Consider the following 13,147-nt stretch of genomic DNA (forward strand, 5'->3'; position numbering starts at 1 on the left):
GACGGTTTGATGCTTGGGGACGCGGCGCGTGGGCACATCTCCCGCTGTGCTAAAGTTGCGTGGCTGAGTAGATGAGGCGCATGCTAACGCTAATCAATGCCGTTAATGACAACAACACGCTGCCGATTAATTGTTCCTGTTTGGATCTATATCCATCCATCAATGAGCTGCCAGTCATATTCCCGTCAAGCTTTGTGGAGCTTTCATGGCATCACTTAGCTCACTCGCTCTCTAACTGAGCTGCAGGCATCTTCACCGCAAAGGTTCAGGTTTTTTTTTTTCCTCTTTTGTGTGTGTGTGTGTTGGGTCGGTGCACCACAGAGGATAATCCTCTTTGTAGCCGAGTGGAGTGATTGCTCGGAAGCGTGCACGCGTACGCATGCTAGATGGCATCAGGCGTCGGTCTCCCTCGGCTGTTAAATCCTCAACTTTCCGATCTAGATGATGTAGATCAGGGGTGCTCATTAAGTCGATCGCGATCTACCGGTCGATCGCGGAGGTGGTACTGGTCGATCGCTGGTCGATCGCGGCGTGACATTAAAAAAATATCATCCCAGCATCAATGCCGTCACTTGATTGACATACAGGGCAGCCATTCAGATGACAACTGAATGTTGCCCTTCGGGCGACCAATCAAATCAAACGACGTCTCTAAGTGCAGCAGAACTTACGATGTCAGCCTATCATCCAGCCCCGTTACTTGATTGACATACAGGACAACCAATCAGATGACAACTGAATTTTGACCTTTAGGTCACCGCTCATGCGTAAACAACGATGCAAAGTGCTAAGCTAGTCGGCGAATTGCGTCAGATTTTAAGCCCTCGCTAAAGTTTATGGTCACTAAAATGAGTGAAGGAGCTGGACCAAGTAAAAAGGCAAAAACTGGACCAAGTAAAAAGGCAAAAAACATATGACTTCCATACGGATATGGAATATTATACGGATATTATGATACGGATATTATCCATGACTGATAAACATTTGGAAGTGTGCTTGAGGCTGGCTATCAGCAGCTACTGTCCGGACTATGCATCCCTGGCTGGTTCAATTCAGTGCAAGTCATCAAAGTAAACTCAGGTAATTACAAAAAATGTTAATAGTTAATTATGTGTGTTTTGCAATATTGGCTCATTTGGTTATGTAAGGTACATCAACATACATTGTACGTACAAATAATCCTCAATACATTTGAAAATAAATAGATGTTTTGCATTTTTGTAGTGGGTAGATCATTTTGACTCGTGTGTGAGCACCCCTGATGTAGATCTTGTGTTTTTACTCCGCCGTATCGCTTTGGCCTCACTGACCTGTCCAAGGCGGAGGCGGCCAGACGTCCGTCTGAGCCTCGTGGCTTCAAATTAAGGGAACGTGGTCAGATTGGTCTCGGACTTTTAAGAAGCGTTGACCTCCAAACAGCTGCCACTGTCTTTACAATCAGATTATTGATCCCGAATTAGCACTTTTAGGCCTTTCTCCTCCACCACAAGCTTTTACATCAGCACATTCGGGATCAGGTTTCAGACCAGGGTTAGGCTTTCAGACCAGGGTTAGGCTTTCAGATCAGGGTTAGGCTTTCAGATTAAGGTTTGACTTTCAATGGGTTTTTAAACAGGTTTCAGATTAGGTTTAGGGTTTCCAACTAGATTAGGGTTAGGGTTTTAGACTAGGGTTTCAGATTAGGTTCAGGACGTCGGACTAGGATTTCAGATTTGGTCATGGGTTTCCTACTAGGATTTCAGATGAGGTTTAGGGTTATGGACTCGGGTTTCAGACTTGGGTTAGGGTTTCAAATTTAGGGTTAGGGTTTTGGACATGGGTTAGGTTTTCAGACTATGGTTAGGGTTTCAGACTAGGGTTAGTGTTTCACACAAGGGTTAGGGTTTCAGATTAAGGTTAGGCTTTCAATGGGTTTTTAAACAGGTTTCAGATTAGGTTTAGTGTTTCCAGCTAGACTAGGGTTAGGGTTTTAGACTAGGATTTCAGATTAGGTTCAGGACGTCGGACTAGGATTTCAGATTTGGTCATGGCTTTCCTACTAGGATTTCAGATGAGGTTTAGGGTTATGGACTCGGGTTTCAGACTTGGGTTAGGGTTTCAAATTTAGGGTTAGGGTTTCAGACATGGGTTAGGTTTTCAGACTAGGGTTATGGTTTCAGACAAGGGTTAGGGTTTCAAATGTAGGATTAGAGTTTCAAATTTAAGGTTAGGTTTTCAGACTACGGTTAGGGTTTCAGACAAGGTTTAGGGTTAAAAATTTTAGGGCTAGGGTTTCAGACATCGGTTGAGTTTTCAGTCAAGTGTTAGGGTTTCAAATTTAGGGTTAGTGTTTCGGACATGGGTTTGGTTTTCAGACTAGGGTTTCAATCTTTAAGGTTTCAGATTAAGTTTAGGTCTTACAATTTGGTTTATGAACAGGTTTCGAGAAAGTTGCAGTCTTTTTTTCATTTGACTATAATTTTTAAGGATTCCGTGAAAAAATGTCCTGCTTTAGACATCTTATTGTTGTGAGTTTTCAAGGACAAAATGATGTCATAATAATAATACTAACATCTGAAGAGCCTGAGCCGTGTCTTTCCACATTCCCGATCCTGACGGGGACTCCATTAATACCTTGCGGTGCAGCTGTTTGAAAAACTATTTTTCCTTTTGTGGCCTCAGATTGGAGGGGTCGGCTAAAAGCTTTGAGATCGCGGGCAGATTTGCTGGGTTGGGGTCAGGGAGGGGGTTGACTGAGAGTCGTTATTTGCACTCGTTAGAGCTTCCATGCACAGCGGCATATTCTACGTCATGCTGGGTCGGTGCTTCACGTTTATTTCTAATGAAGAATCCAGATTCCAACACCAGTTTACACTAATGCTACGCCTTACCTAACGACACTCCAGTGATTGTCAATATCTTAATTAGTCACTTATTTTTAGTAGGTATTTGCATGTAATCCAGATTATGTGTTGTGTCATAGTTTTTGTCAAATGAATCCCTGTCAGTGCTTTATTTTTGCCAGATAAATCCCCCGAGTTTTAGTCTTTTGTTTGATTTTGTCCAGTTTATGGTTAGTTACACTGTGTACTTGCTATCCAAAGCAATGATATTAATAAAAATTATTTTTTGATAAAACAAAATAACATGGCTTCAAACTAGATGATATAGTCACGTTTACTTCCACACAATTGTGATTAAATCTAATTTTAAGAAAATGAAATTTACATATAGCAAACTTATAAATTGTTTTGTGTACGTCGATTCCAAGATGGCGCTGTGGAGAAATATGTGTGTTTAGCTTTTGGGATATGTAGCATCTACAACGACATGCATACCCATACATACCTTTGCTATCTACAACGGTACAGTTCTAAATTTTTAAATGCTCACCTTGTGTAGCTAGTAGTGGAAATGAGTTGTAAGTAGTAATAATAAAGTAGCATAAATATTCATATGCAGTGATAGCGAAGACATGGCCGCCATGTTGGTTGACCCAGCTGCTGTTTAGCTCCTCCTTCATTCGCGTCTGACCGGCATCTCTTCTTGGCTTCCTCCATTCCTCCCTCTCCCATTTATCCCTCTCCCATTTATCCCTCTCCATCATTCCCTTTCCATCTCGCTATCATTTGCCTCCTTGCTCCCAGCTGGAGAAGGAAGTGACGGGATGAAGCGCTAGTTTTGCGGTTACGTTTTTAGCTAGTTAGCATCTTGACCGTTTTCCCTCCATTGTTTTTGTTGACTTCATCCGTTTTTCTCTGCTGGATGTGTTTTTACATTCCGTTAGTTAAGACAGTTTACGTGCGTGTTTGACTCAGAGGGACATTTATTTCGTTTTCCAAGTCGTTTAGTGGAACTTTTACAAGGCAAGCTAACGTCGCCCGCCGACAAGCAGGTGACTGCGCGTTCGTGAAGTGCGCGTGAGTGACCGCGTGAGTTCGCCATGACAACGAACGACACCGTTCGTGGTGCGTGGCACTGTGACGTCACAGCCCCGTCAGTATGGTATAAATAATGCAGGAGGAAGATGCCAAACTACCAGCCCGGCGGATGGAGGAACACTGGAATATCCCGCAGTTGCTTTTTTTTTTATTGTGGACTTCTTTGGATGACAGAGCGGACACAGAAGCTTTGATTCTAAAAGTACAAACATGAGCTCTTGCTGGAAAAGCCGGGTGGGTTTGAGCTGTTTGTTGCATGAACAAATTGTGTTAACAATGACTGAAATGTATATTATGCCTATGTGTGTGTGTGTGTGTGCAGGAGGAGCAGGCTGCTAAGATGAAAGCGGATAACATTCGAGTTGCTCTGGAGAAGATCAAGGAGGCCCAGGTGAAAAAGGTACGTTCACTGCCCACAACATTAAGTACACCGCGTGATGCGTCTATTGAGAAATGTCACAAAAATCTTGTTTAATTGACACTGTTTGAGGAAAATGTTGATTATTTATAGTACATAGCATGGCAGGCCTCTGCAGGTACCAGAATATTGTGTGTTTGTGTGTGTGTGTCTGGCACGTGTCCAGCCTATTTGGGTCAGGTCAGTGATACTCCAGAATAAAAGCGCTGGTCGATAACAGCTGGGGTCACACACACACACACAAACACACACACACACAACACTCAGCATAATGACCATTGCAAATGAAATCCTCAATCCTGCAGAGGGAGGAAGAGCGATGCTGGATTAACTGCCTGGATTTACTACACACACACACACACACACACACTACTCCAGATACCTGGCAAAATGTGTGTATTCCCCGTCACACATTAACTTGGAGTATATTTTAGCTCCAAGCTTGAGGGGAACCTCCTTGTATTGGTTCCACATAGCAACATACAAAGGGAGACTACACCTAGCCTCCAAAACAAAAACATCCAATATGTAGCTTTACCTTTGGCTGGTGGCCTGAGGCTTGAGGAGCTAGCGTGTGCTGACGCTAGTCGTTAGCAGCTGCCGGTAACATAGTTCTTGGGCGTAACGGTGGTATTAGTATCCTTTTTGGAGGTGGAATAGGTGCGTCCCATGACGAGCATTCATTACCTGCCTCTATTTGTATCTGTTTGTATATCTTTAGAACACACAGAAAAGAGAAGGACGTGCATGTTTTGCATGATAGACAGTGAAATAATCTCTTTGAATACAGTATTAATTGAAGAGGTAGTACTCACATGTACTCACATGTCATGTTTGTGTCGACAGCTGGTGATCCGCGTTCATTTGTCAGACGAGAGCTCCAAGACGATGATGGTGGACGAGAGGCAGACGGTCCGACAGGTACGTTAGTACCAGTTGCTGCTAGCATGCTGCCACCATTAGCACTCCACCGCATCGCAGGGGTCAGGTATACACGGTTATTTAAGGATAGACGAACGTGTTCTTGTGTCCTGCTCTTCAGGTTCTGGACAGCCTGCTGGAGAAGTCCCACTGTGGTTACAGTCCAGACTGGTCACTGGTGGAAACCATCCATGAACTCCAAATGGGTAAGAAGACACACAGGGGGGCGTCACATCAATCTATGACCTACTGTACGTGCAAATGTACTTTTCATCCGTGGAGGGTAGAATAACAAGTCCAAATTTAGCAGACTTAAAAAAATAGGGTTCAGATCAGGTGATGATTCTTTCATCTATCTGGCTATTAATATTAGCGGGAAAATGTAAGCAATTGTGATATAAAGTTGTCATATTGACAGGAAAGAAGTCATAGTTTTACTAGAGTAAAGTTGTATTACTACAAGAAAAAGGTGCAGTTTTGTGAGAAATAAAGTTGTAATATTAAGATATTAATGATATAATAATTGTACAGAATAATGTGTATATATATAAAAAATAAATTAATATTTTTATCATTTTAATAATTATTTTCTAATTATTAATTGTATTATTATTAATAAATTATTATTAATATATTAATATTAATATATTAATATTAATATATTAATATTAATTAATATTAATTTAAGTATTCTATTATATCTATATTATTATAAAAATAAAAATAAAATAATATTAACAGGAAAATGTATAATTTTACCTCCCTAACATTGTATTATTACAAGAAAAAAAGGTGCAATTTTGTGATGGAAAAATATTCCATTTTGTGATGGAATATTTTTATCATTTTAATAATTATTTTCTAATTATTAATTGTATTATTAATAATAAATTATTATTAATATATTGATATTAATATATTAATATTAATATATTAATATTAATATATTAATATTAATTAATATTAATTTAAGTATTCTATTATATCTATATTATTATAAAAATAAAAAATAAAATAATATTAACAGGAAAATGTATAATTTTACCTCCCTAACATTGTATTATTACAAGAAAAAAAGGTGCAATTCTGTGATGGAAAAAAAGTTGTAAGATGCTCAGTATTATGAGAAAAAAGTCAATATATAATATATATACACTGTATATATAAATATAATATCAAAATAAATATAAGATGGCAAGTTGAGTTGAACAGACCTTTTATTTGAATGACAAGGTTTGAAAAGCAAAAAGATCTGGTCATGTGATGCTGTTGCCATGGTTTCAGTCGCGTCCCGAGAGTACAGTGACCAGGATGAATGAGAGCACGGCTGGTGTAGCATCTACGGGTGTCCCGTGGTGCTTGAACGCAGCGTGTGTACCAAGACTACACTTTCCTCCGGAGTGTGGGGGGGGGATGTGTGTTTATAAGCACACATTGTACAACATCATCTCCACTGAAGTCTTTGTCTCACACACACGCACACACACACACACACACACACACACAGCGTTTATGTAGGTCCGGTGCAGCGATGCATGTGATGTAACCCACATCTTCAGGGCTGTAGCAGCAGTCAGCCTTGCCATGAGGAGAAAAGGAAGCGTTCTCTTCAACACGCGGCATAGACGTGCGCCATCCAGCAGCCCCCCCCCCCCCCCCCCCCCCCCAGGGGTCCTCGGGCCAGAGATTCACTTCCTATCACATCGTAAACGCTGAACTTCCCCCGCTTTTCCCCACAGGAAACGCGCTAATGCCATCCCGTTGTTCTAAGTATATCATTGCGGCTTTGAGATGTACGCCATAAACCTCAACCATGACTCCACCCGAATGTCCAACTCCTTTCCAGAACGCATCTTTGAGGACCACGAGAACCTGGTGGAGAACCTCCTCAACTGGACCCGAGACAGCCAGAACCGCCTGATGTTCACAGAGCGGATTGAGAAGTACGCGCCGTTCAAGAACCCGCAGGTATGTCACCCGGTCGACCGTGAACGCAGCACGTACACGTAGCCATCGTGCCCTAACCCTTGTGCTTCATGCAGAACTATTTGTTGGGGCGGAAGGAGACGTGCGAGATGGCGGAGCGCAACAAAGAGGCTCTGTTGGAGGTGAAATATAATTACTCATTTTAAATTCAAAATGGAATTTTATGAAAATAATGTAAAAAGTGATGCATTGCGCCACCTGGTGGAAGTAGAGAATAAGGCTTCAATTACAGGACGGAACAGCAGAATTAATCATTTGTTCTTCCTGTACACCCCCCACATGGCAGGAGTGTTTTGGGGGCAGCTCCGTGTCCGTCCCCGAGATGGAGGGCACGCTGTGGCTGAAGGACGACGGCAAGAAGTCCTGGAAGAAGCGCTACTTCCTGCTTCGGGCCTCTGGGGTCTACTACGTCCCCAAAGGCAAAGCAAAGGTGAGTATGGGAGCGCGTCGTGATGCGAAACGACGTTCGACGCCTTTTCTCGTCTGCGCAGGCGTCTCGCGATCTGGTGTGTTTTCTCCAGCTGGACCACGTCAACGTCTACCACGGCCAAGACTACAAGAGCAAGTACAAAGCGCCCACAGACTTCTGCATGGTGCTCAAGGTACGTTCGCCTCGGCCCAAGTCGATGTCTTACGTGTTTATGGAGACTGTGTGTGTGTGTGTGTGGACGTGTGTGTGTGTGTGTGTGTGTGTGTGTGTAGCACCCTCAGATCCAGAAGAAGTCTCAGTACATCAAGTACCTGTGCTGCGATGACGTCAGAACCCTCCAGCAATGGGTCAACAGCATCCGCATTGCTAAGGTGCGTGATCTGGAAACACAGTTAGCCTTCAAACGTGGACCAAGAATCATTTAGCCCACCTTCCTCTTCCTCCTCCTCCTCTTCCTCCTCCTCAGTACGGGAAGCAGCTCTACATCAACTACCAGGACGCCAGGAGGAGGACGGAGGCGGCCTACGACTGGTCCTCGCTCTCCTCCTCCTCCATCAAGTCAGGATCTTCCTCCTCCAGTCTTCCAGGTAAGCAGCTCGTCTGCAGTGGGGGGGGGGCGGGGGCGTCTCGACCGTCGGCAATAACCGCTCGATTGCGTCCGCTCGCCAGAGTCCCAGTCCAACCACTCCAGCCAGTCCGACAGTGGCGTGTCAGAGATGACGTCATCGGGCCACACCCGCTCACAGAGCGTGGTCAGCTCCATCTTCTCCGACGCCTGGAGGAGGGGCACGCAAGGAGGAGAGGTGCGACACACACACACACACACACACACACACACACACGCACACACACGCACACACACACACGCGTATTCATCCATCAGGTTTCCTCTTCTTGCTTTCCCGCCAGCGGTCCAAGGTGAAGGGGCGCATGGCGGTGCCCCTGTGTGTAGGTGACGCTGGGAGTGGAGGTTAGACAGGAAGTAGGGTGTGTGTGCCGTGCAAGGAGATGATGATGATGATGATGTGCCTGCATGATGAAGCCATAACCCTAAAACAGGGGTGTCCAAAGTGCGGCCCGAGCCACGTTCTGAATAAAAATATATTTTTGGGGCTGCGCGACGGTCGAGTGGTTAGCGTGCAGACCTCACAGCCAGGAGACCGGAGTTCGATTCCATGTTCTCCCTGTGCAACATATCCACGTGGCCCCTTCATGTGGGCGCTCGTTTGGACACCCCTGGCCTAAAAGCAAGTGCCTGGACTTGGGGTGCCCCCCGGTGGCTGTGGAGAGTACAGCAATAACACTGCAGCCAATAGCATCGCCATCATGGACTCGGTGGGGAAAGGCGGATCTGAGGTGGATAGGTTTGCGGTCCCGGTCTTTGCACACTGACTGTCCCGTGTTTGTCCTTGAAGTGGCTAACAAAGCTGATGACTTTACACACAGCGTGGCTAGCACGTACATTAGCAATTCACCCGCATACAACTGGACTTTGTGTCGGCCGCGGCGTCGGCCAATCAAACGTGACCTTTGTGGTTTTGTGTGGCTTCTTGTCTGCAGATGATGAAGATGGACGCCATCAGTAGACCCATCCCCTTGCAGATCCCCAACCTCTCCTCCCAGCACCTCCCCCTCTCTCAGACCCCGCCTTCCCGCAGCAGCTACACCGACGGGATGGTTCCCTCCGGGGACTGCTCCCCGCCCCCGGTGGCGAGCGTGGCCCATCAGGCGGCCTCCTACGTCAAGTACAGCACGCTGGCCCGGCTGCAGAACCAGAGCCAGTCCCAAGCTCAGCCGCCCGGGGCCCCCCCACTCCCCAACTACAACACTCTGCCGGCTGCCTACAGCTCCCCCCCTCCGCCCCCACCACCCTCAGAACCGTTTCAAGGCTCGGCCCTGGCTGCACTGAACCTGAGTCCCGCCTCCCTTCCTCCTCCCCCGCCTGAGGACGAATCCTTGTACCTCCCGCCTCCGCCCCCGGAGATCCTGGAAGCCAACGGGTTGCCACCCCCACCGGAGGCCGGCCTGGAGCCCCACACTCACCCGTCCCACACCGGCCTCAAGCAGTTCCTGGCCCAGAAGTTTCCAAACATGGTGTATGACTTTACTCCACCTGTGCCGGGGGAGTCCACCCCGGCCGAGTTCTCCCCCCCTGCGTCCCTGCGCGCACTGTCTCCCGGCGCGCCCCCGCCAACACCACCCAAAAGCTTTGTTGGGGGTTTTCCTCCACAGACCCCCCCAAAACCCACGGGTCCGTCTTCCCTGCCGGTCGCGCTGTCACCAGTGTCCCCCACGCCGCCCCCCAGCGGTCACGGCCCTGTCAAGAAGCAGCAGAGTTTCTCCACAGGCCACTCCCCCAATCAGCCGCCGCCCACTCTCCCCAAACAGCACAGTCTCTCCTCCAAGAACCTTGTCCTCTCCCCGTCGGCCTCGTCGTCCTCCGTCTCCTTGGCGACCTCCTCTCTGGTCAAACAGATCGTCAACCAGTTTCCAGGAAACGCCGCTTCCTCCTCGCTGCCCTCCTCCAACTCCATGGAAGGCTCCAAGCTCAGCACCCCTCAGTCGCCCCCAGCAGTCAAGGCCAAACCAAAATGGCAGCCGGGGGGCGTGGTCGCTCCACAGTCCCCAGAGTTCCCCCCTCCTCCTCCCGACAACTCCCTCGCCGAGTTCCCCCCTCCGCCTCCCTCCAAGACGGGCTCCCCCATAAAGAAGTCTCCTTCCTCCACCTCCACGGGCTCCACCAAGCGGGGGCCGCCTCCTGCCCCGCAAAGAGCCTCCTCCATGCGCTCCAACTCCGGCGAGGCGGCGGACGAGCGGCCCAAGAAAGTGGAGAGCCTCCTCACCAAGTTTGGACAAGCTCCTCAAACTCAAACCTCCTCCAGCTCCTCCTCGGCCACCGGGTCGCCCGCTAAGGAGGCCTCCGCATTTCCCACGCCCCTCCCCAAGCCGGGCAAGCTGAACCTGGCCAACCTGCCGTTGGCGCTCCAGGGGCTCCAGACGGGCCAGCACCACCAGGCCTCCTCGGACTTCCCGTCGCCCCCCCTGCCGCTGCATCATCTGGAGTCGTCACCCGACTACTTCCCGCCCCCGCCCAGCGACTCTGAGCTGTTCCCTCCCCCGCCCCACCCGTCTGAGTTCCACCAGCCGCCAAAGGTGGCCGTGGTCAACCCCCAGCCTCAAAAGCAGCCGCCCCCCTCTTTGTCGTCTTCAACGTGGAAGCAGGGTTCCCTCAAAAAGGGGCCGGTACCTCTGCCCACGCTAAATCGGCGGGCGAGCAACACAACCCCACATGACACTTCAGTGCCGCTGTCGCCGCCGCCCCTCTCTCAGACCCCGCCTCCCTCGCTCTCCTCTTTCACCTCCTCCTCTCCCGTGCCCCCCACGTCCCCGAAATCTGCAGGGCCGAGCACCCTGGCGCTCAAGACTCACTTCCTGGAAGACCTGAACCGCACCCTCAAGAGGAAGTCGGTTTCCCGCCACGGCTCGCTCACCTCCTCCCAGCTCGTCCCGTCCTCCAAGATGGAGCCCGTGGCCACCATGGACGACATGGCGCTGCTCCCGCCCCCCCCGCCCGAGCTCCTGCATCAGCAGCAGGACGGCCGCCGCCACACGCAGACACTTTCCCGCCACCACGCCCACTCCCAGTCCGCCAAACACAGCGCCAACATTTCAGGCTATGCAACGCTGCGGCGAGGACCGCCGCCCGCCCCGCCCAAACGGGACCAAAGCACCAAACTGACCAGCGAGTGGTAGACGGCTGGAGGTGGGTCACTTCTGACAAAACAGGAAACAAACTTTCTACTTCCTGTTCTGCATCGCATTCTATATGTTGACTAATCAGTACACAAATATGTAAATGTTGATGTATATACTTTGATTTTACAAAGCCTAAACACGACTGAAGGAGGTAGGAACCATGAAGGAGGAGTGTTTATATCGTACGGACAGGAAGTCCATGTCAATTTTCTATAAGATAATTTAATACTGCATCAATCGTCTTTCTTAGCGCTTGAATCATTCCGGCGTTGATCATAAATGCTGGCGGCCATGTTGCTTCGCTCACCGTTGCGGAGGAGGGGCTACGGAATATAGGGGGGCGCTCCAAAGAACACCACATCACTGTGCGCGACTTCATCAATAAAACCCAATCGGCTCGATCACTTTCCACGGCTTTTTCCAGACTTCCTGTTTTGGATGAAAAACGTGGAAAGGCTGCTTTGTTATGGCTAATTAGTCCCTGCATCCCAAATAACTCCGGGCCGGGCCCCTGGGGGGCACCGCTTCGAAAACCACCTGCAGAGAGAAGGTGGCATCTGTAAAGCCGCTGGCGTTTTGAGTATTTTTTTTGCAGGGCATCAAAAGGTTTCATGGACGGATTGAAGCATATATTACATATTGTACACATGCCCCCCCCCCTTTCCCCCCAGCCAATAAAAACAAATTCCCATCTGAAATAAAAGCTGACTTATGAATATATAGTGTTGTTCATTCAATAAAGCAATGATATAAAGTTTGGTAGCAAATGCACATTTTATACGGCGGAAATCATCTTTATGTAATAAAGATTTTTTTCTGAGGAAACCTTCAGACTTTGTGGGTTTACCGCAGGCAATCATAAAGCCTCATCTTTGGCGCCATCAAGTGGCCAAGACCAAGCACAACACAGCTGCTGGTCAGTCCAGAGAGGAAGCTCATTTTCCCGATCTACACTATAAAGACAAAGTCGCTGGGAACCGGTAAATACTTCAAGATCGCTGATTCGAGCATTTCACTGTCAAGGAGGGATTTCGCCTCTGATCGTCCAATCATTATGAAGAACCCGAAGAGGCTGAGCGTCCGATGGGCGGGATAAAGCCCAGAATTTATCCAATGACCGCCCAGTTTGTTCCGGCAGATTCTGTGAGAAAGAATCTCCGGTAGTAGAGTGGGTTGTTCCACTGCACAAAACTGGGCGGTCATTGGATAAATTCTGGGCTTTATCCCGCCCATCGGACGCTCAGCCTCTTCGGGTTCTTCATAATGATTGGACGATCAGAGGCGAAATCCCTCTTGGACAGTGAAATGCTCGAATCAGCGATCTTCAAGTATTTACCGGTTCCCAGCGCCTTTGTCTTTATAGTGTAGATCGGGAAAATGAGCTTCCCCGAGTACAATTAGACACCCTAAAACGGGAGGGAATTGAACCTTCGCGAACATATTCTACCACCACATACGTACCACCTAAAAGCGTTTCTCAGCGTAAACACACGGTCATGATAGGAGGTAGCTATATTCATATGCAAATGAAGCATGCTAGCGTGCTGCTAACAGTAACATCCTACCTGCACGTGCAGACTTCAATACCCGGATGTTCTACTCTGTGCTCCTAAAATGACTTTTCCCTCATGACGTGTTTATTATTATGTCCTTGTTAGAATATGGCATTATTCTGGGAAAATAACAGCTATTTATGATTAGCCAATTAGTTAAACT

General features: G+C 48.0%; 1 protein-coding gene across 2 annotated transcripts in view; it reads left to right on the top strand.

Moving 5' to 3' along the window:
• The window catches only part of raph1a (Ras association (RalGDS/AF-6) and pleckstrin homology domains 1a), a 37,960-nt gene extending 25,538 nt beyond the window's left edge, over positions 1 to 12,422 (top strand). Inside the window, exons 9-19 of one of the 2 annotated variants that reach the window (XM_058082410.1) lie at positions 4,243 to 4,320; positions 5,185 to 5,259; positions 5,381 to 5,465; positions 7,106 to 7,227; positions 7,302 to 7,367; positions 7,532 to 7,675; positions 7,737 to 7,847; positions 7,948 to 8,046; positions 8,142 to 8,262; positions 8,345 to 8,478; positions 9,236 to 12,422. In XM_058082410.1, coding sequence (XP_057938393.1) covers positions 4,243 to 4,320; positions 5,185 to 5,259; positions 5,381 to 5,465; positions 7,106 to 7,227; positions 7,302 to 7,367; positions 7,532 to 7,675; positions 7,737 to 7,847; positions 7,948 to 8,046; positions 8,142 to 8,262; positions 8,345 to 8,478; positions 9,236 to 11,428 — 3,228 coding nt within the window. In that variant the 3' untranslated portion in view covers positions 11,429 to 12,422. The remainder of the gene's footprint in view (positions 1 to 4,242; positions 4,321 to 5,184; positions 5,260 to 5,380; positions 5,466 to 7,105; positions 7,228 to 7,301; positions 7,368 to 7,531; positions 7,676 to 7,736; positions 7,848 to 7,947; positions 8,047 to 8,141; positions 8,263 to 8,344; positions 8,479 to 9,235) is intronic. The other variant, XM_058082409.1, reaches the window with a different exon arrangement.
• The last annotated feature ends 725 nt before the right edge of the window (positions 12,423 to 13,147 follow it).

The sequence above is a fragment of the Doryrhamphus excisus genome, chromosome 9, assembly GCF_030265055.1.
Source record: "Doryrhamphus excisus isolate RoL2022-K1 chromosome 9, RoL_Dexc_1.0, whole genome shotgun sequence".
Classification (NCBI taxonomy): Eukaryota; Metazoa; Chordata; class Actinopteri; order Syngnathiformes; family Syngnathidae; genus Doryrhamphus; species Doryrhamphus excisus.